Genomic DNA, 24,318 nt, shown 5'->3' with positions numbered 1-24,318 from the left:
GGTGCGGCCCCAGATAATCACAAAAAATTGTGATTGGCCCCTGAGCACTTCCCCTTGCGTGAACAGTGCATGATCACCCTAGACCTCTGTTGTGACGTCAGCGCGTGACGACCTGACCTTTAATATGATTGGAGCCAACGGCAGGAAGTCCCTTGCAAAACCCCCATGGCTTGCCTTTATATAGGGAGAGCTTGTAACAATAAAGTGGAACTGCTTTGAAAGAACTGCCGCTGCATCTGAGTGTCCTTCTCCGGGTGAGGAGGGCTGTGGGGCGGGTGGCCAGCTCACCCTTCCCCTGGGGTTTCTTCCTTGCCGCTCTGGCGCAGGGAGGCAAAAGGGGCTCCACATCCGAGGCCAAGGATTCGCCAACGCCTTGCTCTCCCCCGCGGCACCACCAGGGGAGAAGCAAGGGGACCCCACATAATTGGTCTTCATAGGTAATATTTTCAAGTATTAGAGGCTTTCATTGACATATCTTTTAATGAAAATGTTTTCACACAACAAGTTTCTATACCAGAAATGCCTTGCCAGTGGTGTATGTAAGTACTGGAGGTAAGAATTTAGATTCAGAGTGCTTTGTAGGAAGAAAATATTAATGAAATGAAGGATCTGGTAGTTCATTTAAAGTAACAAAACACTTCGGAGATGGTACTTGGACTATTGATTAAATGCACTGTTTGTCATGAACTGTCTTTTGGGTCACATTTAGTAGAATAAGACAAATATCTAAAAGAATTTTTCCCACAAGAAAATAAGATACTGTTATTCACTGTGATTTACACACTTCCTGTTCACATCTGTCTCTAAGGCTTTTCTTGAATACATCTCATTAACATGATTGTGATATTGATGTTGATTGTTTTCAGTATATTCTGTTTAAGTAAATCCTAGAGGACATTTTTAGAAAGCTTCACAAAATAACAAGTTAGAAAATTTTTATATTTTCTTAGTTAGCTACAAATATTAAAAAAAAAAATTCAAGAACAGTGGATAATCATTGTCATCATAATATATACAGTCCACACTTTAATGCTGTTTTTTTACAGATATATTCTTGTTTGTGTATGTATGTTTTGTATATATCCTCTTGGGACATATGGCTTAGAATAGAACTCTGAACTGGGATTCAGGAAGAGTGATTCTATTTCTTGTATAGCCACAAACTAGCTCTGAAACTTTGACTCATCCATCATGATTTCCAGTTGTTATCTAAATGCATGGGGAAATAAATCCTACTTCTCATCTGTATTTTCATATCATATTCCAAGTAGTATATTTAATTTTAATGGCCATATTTTAGTCAGGGCATTGTATTTAATTGCTTCCAGAGGAGATTTGATCAAGATGATGCATTCAGTGAAGTGTTATCTCAGGAATGGTCAAAGGACCTGGGAAGGATCAACTTAGAGAAAAGTGAAAGAGATATAATAGCATTTGGCTTGTGAAGGGCCATGTGAAAGGTCATGTGGATAGGTGAAGAATTGACAATGGTGGGAGGGATGCCACAGTAAGATTGACTGGAAGGAAATGAATCAGATTACTGCACAATATTTAGAGGAGAGGTGAAAAGGTCTTGAGTCATGGCATGGGGAAGAGAATGTGATTAAGATAATGAGAGAATCTAGAAGAAGTTGATTAGATAAAGAATTTAAAGTCCATCTCTGTAAATAACAAATTTAGAACACAATACACATTGCAAGGTTATAAAAAAGTTTTGGAAATCCTGTGAGGCTCTGATTTTCTTCAATTGTGTGTACTAATAGTGATGCAAAGAAACAGGAAAACAATAGAATGGGAAAGACTAGAGATCTCTTCAAGAAAATTAGAGACACCAAGGGAACATTTCACGCAAAGATGGGCACAATAAAGGACAGAGATGGTATGGACTTGACAGAAGCAGAAGTATTAAGAAGAGGTAGCAAGAATATACAGAAGAACTATACAAAAGAGATCTTAATGGCTCAGATAACCACAATGGTGCCATCACTCACCTAGAGCCAGACATCCTGGAATGTGAAGTCAAGTGGGCCTTAGGAAACATGACTAGGATCAAAGCTAGTGCAGGTGATGGAATTCCAGCTGAGCTATTTCAGATCCTAAAAGATGATGCTGTAAAAGTGCTGCACTCAATATGCCAGCAAATTTGGAAAACTCAGCAGTGGCCACAGGACTAGAAAAAGTCAATTTTCATTCCAATCCCAAAGAAAGGCAATGCCAAAGAATGTTCAGACTGCTGCACAACTGCACTCATCTCACATGCTAGTAAAGTCATGCTTAAAATTCCCCAAGCCAGGCTTCAGCAATACGTGAACCGTGAACTTCCAGATGTTCAAGCTGGATATAGAAAAGGCAGAGAAACCAGAGATCAAATTGCCAACGTCCATTGAATCATAGAAAAAGCAAGAGAATTCCAGAAAAACATCTGCTTCATTGCCTACACTAAAACCTTTGACTCTGTGGATCACAACAAACTGTGGAAAAGTCTTCAAGAGATGGGAATACCAGACCACTTTACCTGCCTCCCGAGAAACCCGTTTTAAGGTCAGGAAGCAACAGTTAGAACTGGACATGGAACAATGGACTGGTTCCAGATTGGGAAAGGAGTACGTCAAGGCTATATTGTCACCCTGCTTATTTAACTTATATGCAGAGTACATCATGTGAAATGCTGGGCTGGATGAAGCACAAGCTGGAATCAAGATTGCTGGGAGAAATAACAAATAACCTCATATATGCAGATGATACCACTCGTATGACAGAAAGCAAAGAGGAACTAAAGAACCTCTTGATGAAAGTGAAAGAGGAGAGTGAAAAAGCTGGTTTAAAACTTAACATTCAAAACTCAAGATCATGGCATCCAGTCCCATCACTTCATGGCAAATAGATGGGGAAACAATGACAGACTTTATTTTCTTGGGCTCCAAAATCACTGCAGATGGTGATTGCAGCCATGAAATTAAAAGATGCTTCTTCCTTGGAAGAAAATCTATGACCAACCGAGACAGCATATTACAAAGCAGGGACATTACTTTGCCAACAGAGGTACATCTAGTCAAAGCTTTTTTCTTTCAATAGTCATGTATGGATGTGAGAGTTGGATTATAAAGGAAGCTGAGCACCAAAGAATTGATGGTTTTGACCTGTGGTGTTGGAGAAGACTCTTGAGAGTCCTTTGGACTTCAAGGAGATCAAACCAGTCAATCCTCAAGGAAATCAGTCCTGAATATTCACTGGAAGGACTGATGCTGAAGCTGACACTTCAGTACTTTGGCCACCTGATGTGAAGAGCCGAATCATTAGAAAAGACCCTGATGCTGGGAAAGATTGAAGGCAGGCGGACAAGACAATAACAGAGGATGAGATGGTTGGATGGCATCATGGATTCAATGGACATGAGTTTGAGCAAGCTCTGGGAGATGATGGACAGAGAAGTGTGGTGTGCTGCAGTCCATGGGGTCACAAAGAGACAGACACAACTGAGCAACTGGACAACAACAACAATGCTGAAGCAGCAAATATTATATATTTGATGTGTACTACATATTAGAGACTGTATAATTTACAGATAAATGTAAAATGTAGTCCAAAGAGATAGTTCAAATAAATATTTTATAATTTAATATTGAACTCATTTTGAACCTAGACTTACAAAATTAAACACATTTTTATAAAGCAAACTGATGCATGAGAAGAGAATTGTCAAAGCCTGGCAAGTTTTTGTAAATTTGAAATTGTGGGAAGTAAAAATCTGAAAAGTATACCATTCTCTATGTGGCATTCTAAATGTAATAGTAAGGAATTCTTCAAGAATACCAAAGAGAAGAGTTTAGGTAGATAAATCAGTTCACCTCCTTTATGATAAATAGGACAGTAAGTAACCTAAGATGAAAAAGTATATAGTGTTTTTTGATGAAAGCTAATTAGTGATACTTGAGTAGAACAGACATTTGTTGTTCTATGTAGATGAATCAACTATTGGAAGGAAACTTTCAGAACACAAGTTAAGTAACATACCAGATGCTGACTGGTTTCAGCAAGTTGGGGCTTTGAGGGTAGTCACTTGGCAAGTTTTTAGGAAAATCGACAGTCAGAAACAAAGCAGTTAAACAAACTCCCAGCTGGTGTTTTACTTTCTATCTCTGTCTCATTGACTTTTGTACTGTTGTTGTTTCCTCCTTCCTTTTTTTTCTTCATCTCACGTTAAAACTGATGTTTCTTTTCTTCCCTTTATGGTGTCTCCATATTACTTTCTTTTGAACATTTTCTGTTTCCTCAGTTGCTATTATATACTGCTGTGAAGCAGAACAACCCCAAGCCCCCAAAACAGACAGGATTCAGTGGGACAGTTCTTTTGCTCTACATGGTGTCAGCTTGAGTGACTCACTCAAACTCTGCTGGTCTGGGTTGACTAGGGCAGTACAGGGCTGGAAAGGTCTCAGAACGCCTCAGTCTGTTTCTGCATCTTGGTACTCCTCCACATGGCCTCTCTTCAGAGTCTAGACTGAGCTTCTTCATAGCATAGTGGGCAAATTCCTTGAGGAAAAGCAAAAGGTGCCAGGCTTATCTCAAACTAAGCCAGAACCGGCACAGAATCACTTCTGTTGGATTCTGTTTGGTCAAAGCAAGTCAAAAGACCTGCGAAAATTTAGGTACAAGGAATTCAGTTCAGTTCAGACAGTCATGTCCGACTCTTTGTGACCCCGTGAAACACAGCACGCCAGGCCTCCCTGTCCATCACCAACTCCCGGAGCTTACCCAAACTCATGTCCATCGAGTTGGTGATGCCATCCAACCATCTCATCCTCTGTCATCCCCTTCTCCTCCTACCCTCAATCTTTCCCAGCATCACGGTCTTTTCAAATGAGTCAGCTCTTCACATCAGGTGGCCAAAGTATTGGAGTTTCAGCTTCAACATCAGTCCTTCCAATGAACACCCAGGACTGATCTCCTTTAGGATGGACTGGTTGGATATCCTCACAGTCCAAGGGACTCTCAAGAGTCTTCTCACCACAGTTCAAAAGCATCAATTCTTCCATGCTCAGCTTTTTTTATAGTCCAACTCTCACATCCATACATGACTACCAGAAAAACCATAGCCTTGACTAGATGGACCTTTGTTGACAAAGTAATGTCTCTGCTTTTTAATACGCTGTCTAGGTTGGTCATAACTTTCCTTCCAAGGAGTAAGCACCTTTTAATTTCATGGCTGCAGTCACCATCTGCAGTGATTTGGGAGCCCCAAAAAATAAAGCCAGCCACTGTTTCCCATCTATTTGCCATGAAGTGACGGGACTGGATGCCATGATCTTAGTCTTCTGAATAGATTCCACCATAAGATTCCTTATGGATGGAAAAGAATGGATGTTGACCATCTTTGGAGACTCTACTGCATGTTCAGCTAGCCATAACAAATCTACTTATGTAGCAGTTAGAAGACTTAAACATCTGAAACGTAGTTCACAGCCCATAAGCAAAACCAACAAGGATTTACTTTCATTCTGTTCTAAAATAGTTATTTGCTTTTTTAAAAGTGAACATTGATTAGAAGTATAAATTTAAGTCAGATGAGTTGTTAGTGATAGACTGTTGAGAAGAAGCCAGACTATTAAGAGATAATGTAGGAAAATCCAAAATTAAACAATGAAATATAACAGATTAGTAGAGAACAGATTAAATGAAAAAGGAAAGTTGTCTTTATTGCAAAGTGGTTAGGTCAGTAATTAATTAGTCATTTTCATATATCACCTCATTTAGTCCTTGAAAGAATCTAATTTTCATTTGATAGATGAATATTTTTAGGGTTAATAAACTTAACTTGTCCAGGTGTCATAAAGGTAAACTGTAGATTTAGGATTTTAATTCAAGATTGTCTCTATTATTGTCACATACAGGGGAAAGTGACATTGTGATAAATACAGAAAGAAATTCAAAGGAATAAGCTTTCATTTTTTAAAATTTCCCATTCCTACACAGTATTAAATGAGAGCAATATTACATATGTTTCACACATTTTGTTTGGGTTGCATATAATAATACAGTACTCTTTACCCTATTCCTATCTTGGAAGTGTATGAATTGGACCATTTAGTTGAATATTTGAAAAAACATGCAACTTTAGTTGGAGTTTTCATCTGGTTAGATCTTTTGATTAATTTCTAAAAGTTTTTTCTCCTTTTCTAAATATTTTATAAAATTAGTACCGTTTATTTCCATAGATGTTAACAGTGAAAACTATTGCTAATTGTGTCTGCAGATATAATGCTAATACCAGATATTTCTTTTTTTTCAGGGAAAACAGAAATGGTTTATGAAGCAGAACACAGAAGAATCGGCTATTGGAAGGAAGCTTTCAGATCATAAGTTAAATAATACACCAGATGCTGACTGGCTTCAGCTCAAGCCTCTTGCCGGTAGACAACAGTTCTGACTAAAGAGAAACCTTTAAAATATAAAAATTCAAACTTTGCGTCTAAATTGTACCTGTGTTGTTTGAAATTTCTTGTCTTTGTGACTTCTCTAATATTAGGTTCTTTTATTTCTTTATGTGTCTCAACTGATTTTGTTCATGTTTGATTATTTTCAGCCTTATTTATTAAACTGGGATATAGGGCCAATTCATTATATTACCAGGCAAGAAAGATACTGCACTTTTTACTTTACAGAAAAAAAAAACAAAAAATGAAACAAAACATCTTTAAATTAGTGTTTTATTTCTTGGTAATGCAAAAATCTCTGTGTCCTCCATATATGATTGTTTTCTTGTGAGAAAAGGAGAGTAGGCCTTTGTACTTAAAGGAGAGTGATCTTGTACATAAAAATCTCTGCTCATCCATTCATCTCTTGTGTTTTGTGAATGATATAATGAGGTAGCTTAACATTTTCAGGAAAACCTAATATTTAACTATAATTTTTCCCCTTTGTGAACTTATGTTTTCCCCTGAATATTACTAATGATTTTCTATAGAAGAGGCAGCCTAGATATTAACTGTAGACTCTGCCCCAAAATATGTTTTGTGAAGCAAATCTTTGTCATATAATAGCTTTTGTAAACTAGGTGAGAGGCCAACTTTCATTTAAAGAAAAATGTGACAGATGTTATCACTTACAGGTTTTTAAACTTCATTTTCATAACAATCTAGAAATGATCTTGTTCAGATATGTAAAGCACCTAGAGGATGCAAGAGATTTAAATTTTCTTTGTTTTCTTAAATGATAAGAGAAAGTTAGAGTGGGTAAACTTTAAGGTTCCTTTGTTCTCTGAAAAATTATGGTTTATTTTGTTACCATGGGAATTCTACAGTAACTTTCACTCTTTTATTTTCAACTGTTGGTGATGTGCTCCTTAAGCTTCACATATCTTCATGAGTGCCAGTTTCTCTCCTCTCTTTGCCTGCTTTTGATTTCAGTTCCCTTCATTTACTTCATCTGGTTCATCTTTTAGACTCTCAAAAACCCCTTTATGTGTATGCATATTTCCTTATTTGTTTTTTTAATATCTATTTAGGAATTGTAAAAGACTTTCACCTAGGAAATGTTCATTACACTGCTATTTTGTCTGGGTTTAAATTAAGCAAATATGCATTCATGTACTTGTTGATAAAGCATATCCTTTGCCATTATAAATATAGGAACTGATGACTCGGTTGTTTCTGAAGATCGACTTAATGAAACTGAACTGACTGATTTAGAAGGCCAGCAAGAATCCCCTCCTAAAAATTACCTTCGTATAGAAGAGGAGAAAGTCATGGACCATTCTCACAGTGATGGAATGCATGCCATTCATGAGCATGACCTCCATGCTGCTGCACATAACCACCACGATGAGAGTAAAACTGTGCTGAGGAAGCATAATCATCAGTGGCACCACAAACATTCTCATCATTCACATGGTCCCTGTCATTCTGGATCAGATCTGAAAGAAACAGGAATAGCTAATATCGCTTGGATGGTAATCATGGGCGATGGCATCCACAATTTCAGTGATGGGTTAGCAATTGGTAAGTAGGCTTAAAACTTGGGTTGTAATTTGTTATTCCTTAAGACCATTTTCCGTTTTCCACTGTTTTAGTACTAATCTTGGAGCTTAACAAGCATACTATTATATATTAGTCCTGTCATTTGGCTTTTCCAAAGGCAGTGTTAGTGTCTTTGGTAAGTTTACTTGGAGGCATAAAGGTATAATTTCAGTGGGTTTTTCTTTGAACATGTAAACAAATGTCTGCAGTATACTTCTTTAGTAACTTGATTTCTTATTGAAGAGATAGTTACCATATTGAAAAAGCTACCTTAACATATTTTCAAATACATTTATACATTTCCAATTGAGAACAAACGAATTTGAATCTTAGGTTTAAAAATTTAAATTCAAACATATGTTAGAATCGTAATATAAACTGATGTTACCAGTTTAGGAGAACATTAAATGTGATCAATAGATAATTTTCTTTTGAGATCTAGACTATTAAATAGTTATTCAGAAGTAGGCTTTGGTTTCTTTCTGGAGAGACCATATTTTTGAAGCTACAGTGGCTGTCATTGTTAAAGAGTAAAGAATTTTACAAGTAGTATCAAACGCATTTATAGCTCTGATTTCAGTATTCAGGACCATCTGACAAATAATAATTTATACCATTCATGCTCTAGACCTAGAAAAGTTGGACTATGGCTACTTTTAAATATTTGAATATCTATAAATATTAGTTTGCAAGAACAAGTGCAGTTATAGACTTACATGACTTAAAACTGAGGTCAGAGATTGAAACACTGAAACTGTTACTACTCTGAAGCTGTGAGTGAATTAGAAGATTACACAATTAGAGAATTTAATTCAATAGGAAATATTTATTTCATTGATTAGCTTTCTCTGGTTGTCACATACCTGTTGTACTTCACTCTATGTGTTCAAAAACTGTAGTGTATGAGATTAGTGAGTCACTCATACGTTATGAAATTAGGTAAAAGAGAATGCACCTGCCATTATGAATGAAAATAGAAAAAGAGAAGATCAGTAAATGTCACTTGGATTTTTTTCCACCCCCCTCCCCCACCTTAGGAGCAGCTTTCAGTGCTGGATTGACGGGAGGAATCAGTACTTCTATAGCTGTCTTCTGTCATGAACTGCCACATGAATTAGGTAACATGATCTTAAAATTTATCAGATTTCATCAAATATAAGAGTTAATATAAATACATCTAAATTTTAGAGTTGTTAAAACATAAAAAATGGCTGATGGCAAGTATTCAGTGTCATCATTCTCTTATTTACTGAAATTTTTGTTAATGTGCTTCCAAAAGTGTGTATTGTTTTTTATGTATTTTTATTTTATGTAAACAATATTAAGTTATAGCCCACTGTTTCCTAACTTATTTACTAATCAGTATATTTTTAACTCCATGAATTAATTTAATCTGTTGTTTCTGCCTAGTACTTGAAGGTACGTATATACCACATTTTTACATACTTAGCACCCAGTAATTGGACTTACCATGTATCCTTTAAATTCCTGCCACCACAGATAATGGTGCATTGAACATCTGTAGACTTGATGCTGAGAGACCCTTGTGAGAACATCTTTTGGGGTATATACCTGGGAACAGAACTGATGGATCCTAAGATATGCATGCCTGAGAATATCATATCACTATCGAGAATGACCAAACTAGTGTCCTCTCTAGCAGTAATAACTGAGAATTCTTTTGTTTCCATATCCCTGGTAACACAGCATTAACTCTCTAATTTTTGCCAATTTATAAGGTGTACAGTGATATTTCTTTATTGTATTATTAGGCGTTTATTGACCCAGCAATCATTTTTCTAATTTCTCTTCTTATGTTTTGGTTTCCTCCTATAAATTGAAAAATGGAAGAAAAAAATATGAACATACATTCACATAGAAAATATGAGGGCTATGAAGGTGACATAAATTTGAAAGGAAAAAAAACTGCATCTCTTGAGTATCCAAGGAATTTCTTCATGTGCCCTTTCTTCTGACTGAAATGTCTATCATTTTGACTATTTATCGTGATTGGTAGTACACTGATTGGCTCACTTTGAGTAGAATTAACTTATATAATTTTCTTAATTACTAACTGCTCACATTAAGTAAAAAAATCTCTTACTGCTTACTTGGTGCTGATTCTTTAGGAACTGATTCCTTATAGTTTTATTTACCTTGTCAACCTTGGGCATATAATCATGTGTCTTGTTTATGCCCATAACCCCTTATCCAGACCCTTCACTGTCTCCTCCTTGTGCGTTTTCCCTGGGGAGTACTTACAGTTCTGGTTTCAATCTGTTCAGTGTATCTTTTACACCTGTTGTCTTGACATATGCCCATGTTACTATGTGACTAGATGTGACTTGCTTATTTAATCAAAATCTTTTAGTCCCCTTCCTTTACATATAAAGTAAAAGCTGGGAATCATTAATGTTCCTTTCAGTGACCTTCACATCTGGCTTCTACCTACCTTTTCAGCCTCACTCACTGAATTGCTGTTACTTGTTTTTGACTTCACCCAAACACAATTCATCAAACCTGCACTCTGGGTGCCTGACCTGTTTCTTTGCTTATTCCCTTACTAATTGGCTTGTCCTGCTAGCTCTGTCCCTAGTGTAGCATGTTAAGTCTTTTTTCCTCTAACTTCAGTACTGCCCTCCAGTACACCATGCCTCAGGTTTATCTTTCCTCTAAACTTTATCACTTACTTTCTCTAGGTCCTTCTTTTAATGCTTAGTATATTTCCCTTTTAGACATCCTATTTTCTTAGAATGTAGGGTTTTTTTCTATGCAGATATTATATCTCACACTGTGAGATATATCTCATAGCTATATTTAACTGCTTTCCTATGCTAGTAAGAGAATGATATACCAAATAACTTCCTTGCATTTCAGTAGCAACACAAATCAAGACTGTCAGTTTTTATATATAAGAAACATTGCCTAATAGTTTTAACCCTTTTTTTTAAAAGTTTGCTTAGTAATAAACTTGGATAGTCACACACACATCCATAGTATGCCAGGAAAGCCTTCAGCTTCCTTCTTACCCACCCACTACCCCCTAAAAGGAAAATGTCAGGCCACTTTATGATTAAGTATGGTTATACTGAATTCTCCTTAACCCACGTGCCATGCTCCATTTCAGCACAGAATTGACAGCAGAGACTTTGGAAATGAGGGATGGTTGCCTTCCTGTCACTTACTCCTTTTTTCCCCCTGTACTTTCTTATTGAAGGAGTGACACACAATGATAACTACACATAAAACAAATGTAGTACATAGCTTATTGGCTAGGGAAGCCCTTGCTTGATACCCAATGCAGAGTTTTGGTGAAAGCCTGAGCCAAGACACCTCAGTGAAATATTGAGACTCCAAATCTCTACTTGTTCTACCCCACAAACCAGAGATTAAGATGTTACTATTTGGGGCATTCCTGGTGGCTCAGACAGTAAAGAATCTGCTTGCAATGCAGAGGGCCCAGGTTTGATCCCTGAGTCGGGAAGATCTCCTGGAGAAGGGAATGGCTACCCACTCTGGTATTCTTGCCTGGGAAATCCCATGGATAGAGGAACCTGGTTAGCTACAGTCCATGGGGATCACAAAAAGTCAGACATGACTGAGCCACTAACATTATTGCTGTAAGAGGAAACTCCAATCCAGATGTACATCTGCTCTGCCAGAAGGAAAGGAGACATGAAAATGTATGTTTTCCCCCAGTGCCTTGTGCTAAGTTGACAAACTGCCTCATGCTAGTTGCCTAAGCTCCTGGAAAAGGAAGATCATAAAGAAATGACCCAGCTTCCTTCTCTGGAGGTGGCCTGTAGGGCTTTGGCTTTTTTTATCCATCTACAATGTGGAGGTGGTCTAAAGGAAGTTTTACATAATGTTCGTGGAGCCTACTTTTTACCTTTAAGACACAGTAATGAGCCCTTTGGTAAAACAGGGCCAGATATATGCCTCTCCTATGATTAGATTATCCATACTTATTTGGAGAAGAACAGAATGTAGAGAGAGGCATAGAAGCTTCTTAGTCCTTATTCCTAGGCAAGGAGAAAAACCAGTCGCTTTGAGGCTGAGACAGATGCTAGGCAGGTGGATAGGGACAAGTCCTCCTTCCACTTAGCAGTTTAAGATGTTGGCAAAGCAGTGTAATATGTCACATTCTAGGATACTTTGATATAAAACCTGTTTTGCCCTTGCTAAATATTTTATTTTGAATTCTTAAAACTATTCTGAGATTTTTGTACTAAAGTGATACCCTAAGGGGACAAACATGTACAGTTGACCCTTGAACAACATGGATTTGAACTGGTCAACGTACGTGCAGAATTTTTTTTCTGTAGTATATGGAAGTGAAGTAAAAGTTAATTTCTCATTCATGTCCAACTCTTTGGGATCCCCTGGACTGTAGCCTGCCTAGCTCCTCTGTCCATAGGATTCTCCAGGTGAGAGTACTGGAGTGGGTTGCCATTTCCTTCTCCAGGGAATCTTTCCTACCCAGGGATCAAACCCAGGTCTCCTGCATTGCAGGCAGGTTCTTTATTAACTGAGCCACTGAGGAAGCCCAAGTTATACAACTTTGGCAACTGCCAAACATCTGTCTCAGCCTCCAAGGGACTGGTTTTTCTCCTTGCCTAGGAATTCTGACTCAGAAGCTTCTATGCCTCTCTCTACATTGTTCTTCTCCAAATGAGGATGAGTGGATAATCGGCCCTATTTTACCAAAGTGCCCATTACTGTGTCTTAAAGGTCTATAGTATATACCACAGTATTACACGATTTGCAGTTGGTTGAACCTGTACATGTTTAATAGAGTATATGGAGGACTGACTATAAGTTACAGACAGATTTTCGACTGGGCCCCTGCATCATTTAAGGGTCACTTACATTCTAGTACCTTGGAGACTGATCCTCAGTCCACTCAGTAATTGCAAATTTTGATGTTCCTCTTCTGAACAGATTTCTGTTTCTCTGATTGTGTTCCAGGTAGGGTTTTTGTGTGTTTGGGAATGTGATATGAAACAACATGTACTTTTAAATCTTAGAATAATATAGGGAGGTCCCCTGTAAAAGGTGTGCAGAAATTGAAGCCATCAGAGGAAACAGAAAACCCAGATTTCTCATTTCATATTTGCTGTGGTGTATGGTAATAAATGGGCTTCCCTGGTGGCTCAGAGGTTAGAGCGTCTGCCTCTAATATGGGAGACCTGGGTTCGATCCCTGGGTTGGGAAGATCCCCTGGAGAAGGAAATGGTAACCCACTCCAGTATTCTTGCCTGGAGAATCCCGTGGACGGAGAAGCCTGGTAGGCTACCGTCCACAGGGTCGCAAAGAGTCGGACACGACTGAGCGACTTTACTTACTTACTTACTTACTTATGGTAATAAATATGAGATTACCTGATTTATTACTCTTCTGTTTTTACCAAACTTGTGTAGCTGAATTTAAGTAAGTTGCAATATTATTCTTTTGCAGTCTTTCCACTTTTTTCTACCCTTTCAATAAGGAGCTATATTTGAAACATTTGAAAAATAATTTATAAGAAAACCTATATAAGAATTTATAAAGGGGAAGTGAGGTTGAGGATAATCAAAAAATGCAGATGATCCAAACTCTTTTCTTGACATTGAGTAATGTTTTAACTTAAGGAAATAACATTTTGATAAATAAATGTAGCTCTGTTACTAACATTTCATTGACCGGAGATGTATTAATGCCATAGGCATTAAGTTTTTTAAAAAATCCCTGGTCAATAATGTGTTAAGACTCAGCTTAGAATGGCTGTCTATAATGCTGTCCATTTTTTCCTTCCCTCTCATGAGTACTAAGAATTAAATAAATTCAAAATAAGATACTCATAATGTGCTATTGTCCAGGGAAAATTGAACATTCATGTGCATACATGCATTAGTTAAGAGAAAAAAACCTTACAGTATATACTTTAAAAAAAAAAAACTCAAAGATTTCATATTAGCTATAACATTGGATTGCATTAATGTAACAGCTTTGGTAGGCACACCTCATTCTTTGTGCTACTGATATCCATTGTTAGCAGAAAGGAAAGAATATTGATTTGTCAAAAGATGAATAGATTTGCTTATTCAGTGTAAATTCCAGCTGAGGATTCCTTTGATTTATTTTTCAAATGTTTATATAGGTTCTTACTGACAAGAGAATGGTAGAAAACTAGGCAGATAACTTTGAGGAAATTATAACCTGAGATAAGAGTAGGACAAAGATAGATTCTTAAATAATTCATCATGATATAAGAACATCATATAAAAGTCATTTATACTGCTATATCCTAGCATTGAACAGTTAAAAATTAAAATTTTTAAAAAGTAATGTTCACAGTAACACCAAAAAATACACAATACTTTGGTTAAATCTAACAAAATATACAATAGAATCTGTATGCTGAGAACTACAATTTGCCAGCAAAAGAAATCAGAGTAAATGTGAAGATCTACTGTAAGTTCATGGAGCAAAAGACTCAGCGTTTCTAAGATACTAATTCTCCCTATAGATTCAGTATATTCCCAATTGAAATCTCAATAGACTATTTTGGAGATAAATGAATTTTTTCCAAAAACTTTTATGGAAAGGGAAAGGAATGACCAGAAGAATTTTTAAAAGTAAACCACGGTTAAATTTGAGACTTACTGTAAATCCACAATAATAAAAACAATTTATATTGGTTAAAAAGTAGGTACATAAATCAGTGGAACAAGGTATAGAATCCGCACATGTATAGCAACTTATTTGCAACAAAAGTGCAAAGGAAATCCCATGTAGAATGAATAGTTTGTTCAACAAATGTTTCTGCAATAATTGGATCAGTTCAGTTCAGTTCAGTTGCTCAGTTGTGTCCGACTCTTTGAGACGCCATGAATCACAGCACGCCAGGCCTCCCTGTCCATCACCAACTCCCGGAGTTCACGCAAACTCATGTCCATCGAGTCGGTGATGCCATCCAGCCATCTCATTCTCTGTCATCCCCGTCTCCTCCCACCCCCAATCCTTCCTAGCATCAGACTCTTTTCCAGTGATCTACCTGCAAAAAAAAGTCCTCCTACCATAGACAAAAATGGATCATTGATCTAAATGAAAAAAAAATTTTAATATAAAAGAATTTTAGAAGAAAACACAGAAAATCTTGTGTATTTTGGATTAAGTAAGTTGTTCTTATATACAACACCAAAAGAATGCTCTACTAAGCAAAAAAGTAATAAAGTGGACTTCCTAAAAAGTAAAACTCACAAAAAACACTTAAAGAGAATGAAGAGACAAGCCAAAGACTAGGAATAAGTACTCAGAAAATATATATCTGACCAAAATCTTTTGGGATGTTTAAAGACCTCTCAACTCAGTAATAAGAAAACCAGCAATTCAACAATTTTTAAAAAATGGGTAAAATACTTGAATAGGCATTTCACTACAGAAGTTATGCAGATAACAGATAAACACATGAGAATTCAGTACTAGATTTGTCATTGTGGGCTGGAAAGGATCAGGAGCAACCGGAACTCCTATAAATTGCTGCCAGAAATCCCACTCCTAGGTATCACATATAGGAGACAAAAATTTTTGTTGATACAAAAATCTATTTATGAATGTGTATAGCGGAGAAGGCAATGGCAAGCCACTCCAGTACTCTTGCCTGGAAAATCCCATGGAGGGAGGAGCCTGGTAGGCTGCAGTCCGTGGGGCAGGACTGAGCGACTTCACTTTCACTTTTCACTTTCACACATTGGAGAAGGAAATGGCAACCCACTCCAGTGTTCTTGCCTGGAGAATCCCAGGGACGGGGGAGCCTGGTGGGCTTCCATCTATGGGGTCACACAGAGTTGGACACGACTGAAGTGACTTAGCAGCAGCAGCAGCAGCATAGTGGCTTTATTCATAATTACCAAAAATTGGAAACAACGTAAATGTCCTTAAGCTACTGAAGGGATAAATAAGCTATTGTTCATCTATGCAATATTACTTAGTGGTAAAAGCCATGATTTTCTGATATAAACTGTAACATGGATGAATCTTACATCATGCTAAGTGGAAAAAAAAATCCAGACTCAAAGGACTACATAATTTATGTGATGTTCTTGGGAAGGCAAAACTGTAGGGACAGAAAGCAGATCACTAGAAGTGAGGGGCCTAAGGAAATTTTGGGGTTTGGGCAGGTAAAGAAACAGAGTCTGATGGTTATGTTTACATAATATATATACATTTTAAAAACATATACTTTTGTCAAAACTCAGCATCAAAAAAGGGGAGGATTGTATATGTAAGTTATACTGTAATTTTAAAAAGTATTAACTAAATATCTCATCAGGAATCTTGTCTAGTTAATTCATGCTGTTTGATGGTTATTCAGGGATGAAAGTAATCATCTTCCCACCCAGTAATATCAGGAAGGCATCAGAATTGATGTTTGTACTTATGATACTTTGGTTCAATGAGTATTCAATAATGCTCCTTTAAAAATTCTATTTGATAAGAAAGCTGTGGTTCATATACATAATGGACTATTACTTAGCCATAAAAAGAATACATTTGAATCAGTTCTAATGAGGTGGATGAAACTGGAGCCTATTATACAGAGTGAAGTAAGCCAGAAAGAAAAACACCAATACAGTATACTAACCATATATATGGAATTTAGAAAGATGATAACGATAACCCTGTATGCGAGAGAGCAAGAGACACAGGTGTATAGAACAGTCTTTTGGACTCTGTGGGAGAGGGCGAGGGTGGGATGATTTGGGAGAATGGCATTGAAACATGTAGATTATCATATGTGAAGCAAATCGCCAGTCCAGGTTCGATGCATGATACAGGATGCTTGGGACTGGTGCACTGGGATGAACCAGAGGGATGATATAGGGAGGGAGGTGGGTTCAAGATGGGGAGCACATGTACACCCGGGGCGGATTCATGTCAATGTATGTCAAAACCAATACAATAATGTAAAGTAATTAGCCTCCAATTAAAATTTTAAAAAAATTCTATTTGAAATTATAAAAGGAAACACTATTTTATAACTGAAAATACTACTTCTGTAGTCTCATTTTATATTACCTAAACCCTGCTAAATGAAATTGTCCCTTTAACACAATAGATGGGTGAATTATTGAAAGTATGGTAAGGAACTTTGTAGAGGAAGAAGTTAGGGAACTCTTTCCTTAGAGGAAGCTGAGGAAGAAAGGCCAGAGGAAATTAAAACTCTAGAGAAGAGATAAAAACTGACATTGAATCCAAGTCTCAACAGGAGAATTAAGTATTTAGGATGAGAGAGAGAAGATATAGGATGTATAGTAATATTAGGTGGAAACTGGAGAATGGCAGTTTAGAAGCCATTGGTAGGTAATCTCCTCGATTGTATTATCTTTCCCAATAATGTTGCAGGATGTAGTTTATGGCATTTCATTAGAACATGGAAAATAATGCTTTGCACTAATTTCTTTGTTGTTAACTTCTACTTATCTATTATAAATGAGAATCATGTAATCATAACTTAACACATACACACACCTAGATCATGTGCTTTTAGTCACGTAAGATACCTTCTCATGGGAAAGAAACAACCCTCAGTATTCTGTATAGTAACTTGCATCTACTGAACATTCAGAAATTGACTGGATGTTTGTACATTTAGTAGCTAAAACAAAAAATTACAATTAATGAAACTATTACTTTTGATCCATTAGCTTCAAGACTATTAGTTCTAGCAACATTTTGCCCTTCTAGTAATGTCTCTAATCAATATTTAATCCTTTATTTACCAGCTTTAGACAGATGAGTGAGAAAAGTCTCTTTATTCTTTTTACATTTTTAGGATTTTCAGAATTAAGATTTAACTTTTCTTTTGGAATAAAGAAAACATAAATGTAAACTGCATACAATATACTTAGAATCTGTTACCTCTGTTCTTTCTTAGCCCATTTCCCTTAGAAAGGGCAGAGATCAGAGTAGAGAGCTTTATTTGTTGCTCACAAAAAGTGCTGTGGTGAAGTTCTTTTTTCTTACGTCTTTTTGGTGTTCTGTAAAATTTTCATTTCAGTTATCCAGTAACATTGACCTTGCTTTTGATATACAGTTCTTTGAATTTTAACGTGTATATAGATTTGTGTCACTGATACCACCATCAAGGATAACAGTTCCATCATCTCAGCAAACCCCTTCATGCTGTCCCTGTGTAGTCACATCCCTTTTCTATCCTTGCCCCTTGGTGACCCCAAGTGCTCTTCATCACTATCGTTTTATCTTTTTGAGAATATCATATAATGGAGTCATATATAACCTTCCAGACTATTTTCAGCATGATGCCTTTGAGATTCACCCAAGGTTTTGCATGTGTTAAGGTTTAATAAGTAAAATAAAATTTCATTATAAAATTTCAGTTATAAAGGTATATCTTTTTATGTCATTCTTAATTTTGTTTTTTTTTTTGTTGGTGTTTTCCTGAATTTATAAGTAAAATCCTGTGGTTTTAAAACTTACATTATGTCTTAACTGCAGGTGATTTTGCAGTTCTTCTTAAAGCAGGCATGACTGTAAAGCAAGCAATTGTATACAACCTCCTCTCTGCCATGATGGCTTACATAGGCATGCTCATAGGCACAGCTGTTGGTCAATATGCCAATAACATCACACTTTGGATCTTTGCAATCACTGCAGGCATGTTCCTCTACGTAGCCTTGGTGGATATGGTAAGACGGCTTATTTTATATTTTTGTTCTTATACTAAACCTGTAAGTAGAATGAACTTCCAAAAATGGAAGAACTCTTTGGATGGAGTTTGAAAGACTAATAAACATTTAACCCATTTTAAAGACATGTGATATCTTAAATAATCTATTAAAAAAGATATTTAAGTAGGAGTATTCCTTCTTTGACAACCAGTTATCTTGAAAATTTTGATCAAATAATACTACTCAAAGTAACCATCAATAATATGTAAAGGTATAATTACAAAATTACTATAGTACTTTGAAGGTTTTGTAATATTGGGGTGGAAGTGTTTTTTTATGGTTAACAAAATAATTCTTTTAGCTTGCTTAATAGCAAATAGGAAGGAAGCACTATATCTCTCCAGCCTTCTGCAGAAAATGTTTTATATTCCAAGGTGTTTATGTAATTGCCCTTATTTCTAACTTCAGTTTAAAGTTAATAAATCTGTAACACTAATTAGTTTAATTTTAATTTTACTTTTGTATCCTAAATGTGTTAGGCAGTGTGTTTGCAGAATAATTTGGTTACGTTCTGTTTTTAACTAGGTAACTGTGTTCACTTTTCTTCCTAGTAGACTCTATTAGATAGTCTCATTTCAGTTATATATCCTAAATTTTTAATTACAGAATATTTATTATAGCAAGTTTGGACAGTAAGAAAAAATAATTTTTATTTTATATCCAGAAGCAGCCATTTACCTCCTCTCTCCGTAAGCCTCTAACACCGCACTTACTGTCCTCATGTTTAGCTGATGACCTTACCTCCTATTCCATGGAGAACACTGAAGCCACTGAGACAACTTCCCACTAGTTCCGTCACCATTTCTACTCATTTCCCTGTGTCGATGCCTGTTAACCTTTGTCCCTGTTACAATGAAAAAAAGTCTGTGTTCCTAGCTAGATCCAGCTCCTTCAAACTGTTCTCTAAATCTTATCTATCCCCTTTCTCAACCAACTCCCTTAAATTTCTCCCTTTTTCCTGCGTCATTTATTTTTCCCTCCTGCTGGATCATTCCTATCAGTGTATAAACCTCATGTTACTTTTCCTGTCTTAAAAAGGTAGGGTGGAAAAGGATCTTTTTCAATTCCGGTTTCAGTTCTAGCTACTGCCCTATTTATTATTCTCCTTCCCAGTTATAGCAATTACCCATTCTTGTTTTGTAATTCTCTTCTCACATGAGTCTAGCTCATTAGGTTTTCTCCCCGATTGCTCTGCCAGGTTACTTTGTCAGATATACCATTCACCAGAACATTGCTAAATTCACTGGTCACTTACCCTTTCGTCTTCATTTCACTTTTCCTAGCAGCAGCATTTGGCTGTTGATCATTCTCTTCTCTTTGGAAGATTTCCTTGGCCGTTGGCTTCTGTACCACCACCATTTCCTGAATTCCCGCGTTTCTGGCCTTTTCTTAGTCTTTTGATGGATTTTCTTCTCTTCCCTTACCTCTGAATGTTGATGAAAGTCCTCTCAGTAATCTTACCTAGTCTCATAGCTAAAGTCTCATGGCTTTAAGTATTTATTGGCTGATAATTCCTAACTTTGCAACCCTCTCCAACATTCTTGCCTGGAAAACCCTGTGGACCGAGGAGCCTGATAGGCTACAGCCCATGAGGTCGCAAAGAGGCAGGCACAATTGAGCGACTGAGCACACACACACACAATGAGGGTGTATCACATCACATTTTTTGTGCTTGGCTGGTGGCTCAGACAGTCAAGAGTCGTCCTGCAATGCAGGAGACCCGGGTTTGATCCCTGAGTTGGGAAGATCCCCTGGGGAAGGGAATGGCTACCCACTCCAGTATTCTTACCTGGAGAATTCCATGGACAGAGAAGTCTGGCGGGCTGTAGTTCATGGGATCACAAAGAGTTGGACATGACTGAGTGACTAACACTTTATCTTTCTTTACATCTTTCAGTTCAGTTCAGTCGCTCAGTCGTGTCCGACTCTTTGCGACCCCATGAACCACAGCATGCCAGGCCTCCCTGTCCATCACCAACTCCCGGAGTTCACTCAAACTCATGTTCATCGAGTCAGTGATGCCATCCAGCCATCTCATTCTCTGTCGTCCCCATCTCCTCCTACCACCAATCCCTCCCAGAATCAGACTGTTTTCCAGTGAGTCAACACGTCGCATGAGGTGGCCAAAGTATTGGAGTTTCAGCTTTAGCATAAGTCCTTCCAATGAACACCCAGGGTTGATCTCCTTTAGAATGGACTGGTTGGATTTCCTTGCAGTCCAAGGGACTCTCAAGAGTCTTCTCCAGCACCACAGTTCAAAAGCATCAATTCTTCGGCGATCAGCTTTCTTCACAGTCCAACTCTCACATCCATACATGACCACGGGAAAAACTATAGCCTTGACTAGACGGACCTTGGTTGGCAAAGTAATGTCTCTGCTTTTCAATATGCTATCTAGGCTGGTCATAACTTTCCTTCCAAGGAGTAAGCGTCTTTTAATTTCATGGCTGCAATCAGCATCTGCAGTGATTTTGGAGCCCAAAAAAAATAAAGTCTGACACTGTTTCCCCATCTATTTCCCATGAAATGATGGGACCAGATGCCATGATCTTTGTTTTCTGAATGTTGAGCTTCAAGCCAACCTTTTCACTCTCCTCTTTCACTTTCATCAAGAGGCTTTTGAGTTCCTCTTCACTTTCTGCCATAAGGGTCGTGTCATCTGCATATCTGAGCTTATTGATATTTCTCCCGGCAATATTGATTCCAGCTTGTGCTTCTTCCAGCCCAGCGTTCCTCATGATGTACTCTGCATATAAGTTAAATAAGCAGGGTGACAATATACATCCTTGACGCACTCCTTTTCCTATTTGGAACCAGTCTGTTGTTCCATGTCCAGTTCTAACAGTTGCTTCCTGACCTGCATACAGGTTTCTCAAGAGGCAGGTCAGGTGGTCTGGGATTCCCATCTCTTTCAGAATTTTCCACAGTTTATTGTGATCCACACAGTCAAAGGCTTTGGCATAGTCAATGAAGCAGAAATAGATGTTTTTCTGGAACTCTTGCTTTCTCCATGATCCAGCGGATGTTGGCAATTTGATCTCTGGTGCCTCTGCCTTTTCTAAAACCTGCTTGAACATCTGGGAGTTCCCGGTTCACATATTGCTGAAGCCTGGCTTGGAGAATTGTGAGCATGACTTTACTAGCGTGTGAGATGAGTGCAATTGTGTGGTAGTTTGAGCATTCTTTGGCATTGCCTTTCTTTGGGATTGGAATGAAGACTGACCTTTTCCAGTCCTGTGACCACTGCTGAGTTTTCCAAATTTGCTGGCATATTGAGTGCAGCACTTTCACAGCATCATCTTTCAGGATTTGAAATAGCTCAGTTGGAATTCCATCACCTCCACTAGCTTTACATCTTTAGTCCAGGCCATTTCCTTAACTCCAGATTAGTGTTATCTACCAGCTTACCTGAATATCTAAAAGGTGTTACAAACAATATATTCAGAAACCAGCTCTTGATTTTTGCCAACCCTACTCCTTACACCAGCACTTCCTTTATTATTATTATTTTTTATTTAATAAATGGTACAAAGCACAATGCCAAAAACATTAACAGTTAAAATTTCACCAAATGAAAAAACACAATAGAATACAAAGTTGTAAAAAGCTACATTAATATCCTCCATCTATTTTTTTTTAAATCCTCTATCTATTAACGATAATTTTATTCTTGTTTATTCTTTCTCAGATCAAACCTTGAGTATCACTCTGTGACTCTCCCCTTTCTGTCCCTCCCACATCTACTGGGGCTCCATCTCCTCATCACCTATACTCCACTCTCATTCCAGGCACCATCATCTCTTTTTAACTTTTCCCTGCTTTTTTGCCCTTGTCCTAGCCACCACACCCTATATCTATCACCACACCTTGAGTGATTTTCTTTTTTTCAAGTGATCCTTGTAAGATTAAATTAGATCATATCATTTATGAGCTTTGAACCCTTCAGTGGTTTTCCATCTCATTAAAGCAGAAGCACAGAGTTCTTGTTTTGATCTTCAAGGTTTTTTTATCCTCCTGTTTCTTCTCCCTTTCCATCCCTAATTTTCCTAACCTTACCTCACTTCTGCTCCCCCAGGAGGCACACTCTGCCTCAGGGTCCTGGCTCTCGCTGATCGCTCCTGTGGAGTATTTTCCTGAGACATTCTCCCGGCCAGTTCCCTTACTTCTTGAGGCACCCTATCTAAAATTTCAGTCTCCACACCAACATTTCACATCCTCTGTTCCTACTTTACTTTTTCTCATTTGCACTTGTATCTAAATTTACTAATAACACACTAAACATTTTATTTATTTATTGAGTTCATTTTTTGCCCCATTAGGCATTCAGTTCTTGGAAGGCAGCCTTTTTATAATATTTCAGTTGCTGGCGATGTAGTTCATAATTAATTGAATGAAGAGTGAATGAGCTAATTCTTATACTAGAGAGCTAAACTTGTAAAAAGAACCAGAGTGTCATTATAGTAAGGAATTAATAGTCTAATGAAGAAAAGTAGCCATCAGTTACAGTCCTTTGGATACACATTATGATTGAGTGATGTACCATGTTTGTGGAATTAGAGGCTAGCTAAAAAATTGGGAAATAAAATTAGGCAAGTTTTTTTTGGAATAGGAAATTTGAGGCAAGTATTAAAGAAGGTAGAAGAGTTTATCAGAATCAAGAGGAAAGGGCATGTAAGAAATAACATCATTTCTTCTACCAGTCAGTCTGCTCCTGGGACTATATTCTGAGGGAATAAAATTATTATTGGTAATAAAGCAAGCAAATAAAAATGAAATCATAAGAAAATACTTTTTGCAGAGTAGTTATAATGTCTCAATTGAAAACACCTAAGTGTTCTATAAATAGGACAAGGACAAACTATCGACATATATTTTAGGACTAATTTAGGACATATATTAGGTAATATATCTACAGTGTCATTAATTAGGTAGATGGTGATCAGATCATGAGTCACACAATTTGCCATGCTAAGAAGATTAGTCTAATCTTATGAATTTTGGGAGACCATTAAGAGGTTTACGCAACAATGACAGACGTTATCTCATTTTTATTTTATAAAGACCACTTTAGCTAAAAGGAAGAAGTTTATATTGATTTATATAGTCATTAAATAAGATAGCATCAGTACCAGTAGTTTTAGTTTTAGACAGGTACCAAGTTGAAAGTTTCTTGTTTTTTGAAAGCTTTGGAAAGCACCTGTTTATCAACAAGCACTGTTGCATGTTAACACCTGTGGTAGGTAGGTACTGGCTGGCTCTTAACTGTGGTTTATGACAGACAATATTGGCGTTAGCATTCAGGACAGAATCGAGTGTGAGGAAGGCACTATGGTGCCTCTTCTTGTTGGTATGTGCACATGTCTAGAAGGAATATTTCTGTGAAATGTACATTGTTTATGCTTAAATAGTAAGGAAAGTTATAAATTTTTGTAACCATAAAATCTTGGGGAAAAAGTTTTTATAACAATAAAAGTAGTCTTCTTTCTAAAATCATAGGTAAGAACCTGCCAGTTTTAGTCTTAACCCAGGGGTTGGCAAACTTTCTGTAAAATAAACAATAATAAATATTT

General features: G+C 37.1%; 1 protein-coding gene across 4 annotated transcripts in view; it reads left to right on the top strand.

The window, feature by feature from the left end:
- SLC39A10 (solute carrier family 39 member 10) overlaps positions 1-24,318 on the top strand; it is an 84,175-nt gene that overhangs the window by 54,814 nt on the left and 5,043 nt on the right. For all 4 annotated transcript variants that reach the window (XM_055397154.2, XM_055397153.2, XM_055397152.2 and 1 more), the window contains 4 exons: positions 6,290-6,410; positions 7,629-7,997; positions 9,053-9,133; positions 18,516-18,706. In XM_055397154.2, the coding sequence (XP_055253129.1) occupies positions 6,290-6,410; positions 7,629-7,997; positions 9,053-9,133; positions 18,516-18,706 (762 nt within the window). The remainder of the gene's footprint in view (positions 1-6,289; positions 6,411-7,628; positions 7,998-9,052; positions 9,134-18,515; positions 18,707-24,318) is intronic.

This window comes from Moschus berezovskii, chromosome 2 (assembly GCF_049115385.1).
Source record: "Moschus berezovskii isolate FMDL1 chromosome 2, NW_MosBer_1.0, whole genome shotgun sequence".
Classification (NCBI taxonomy): Eukaryota; Metazoa; Chordata; class Mammalia; order Artiodactyla; family Moschidae; genus Moschus; species Moschus berezovskii.
Note: the sequence above shows the minus strand (reverse complement) of the source record. Positions and strands in the feature narration are given on the sequence as shown.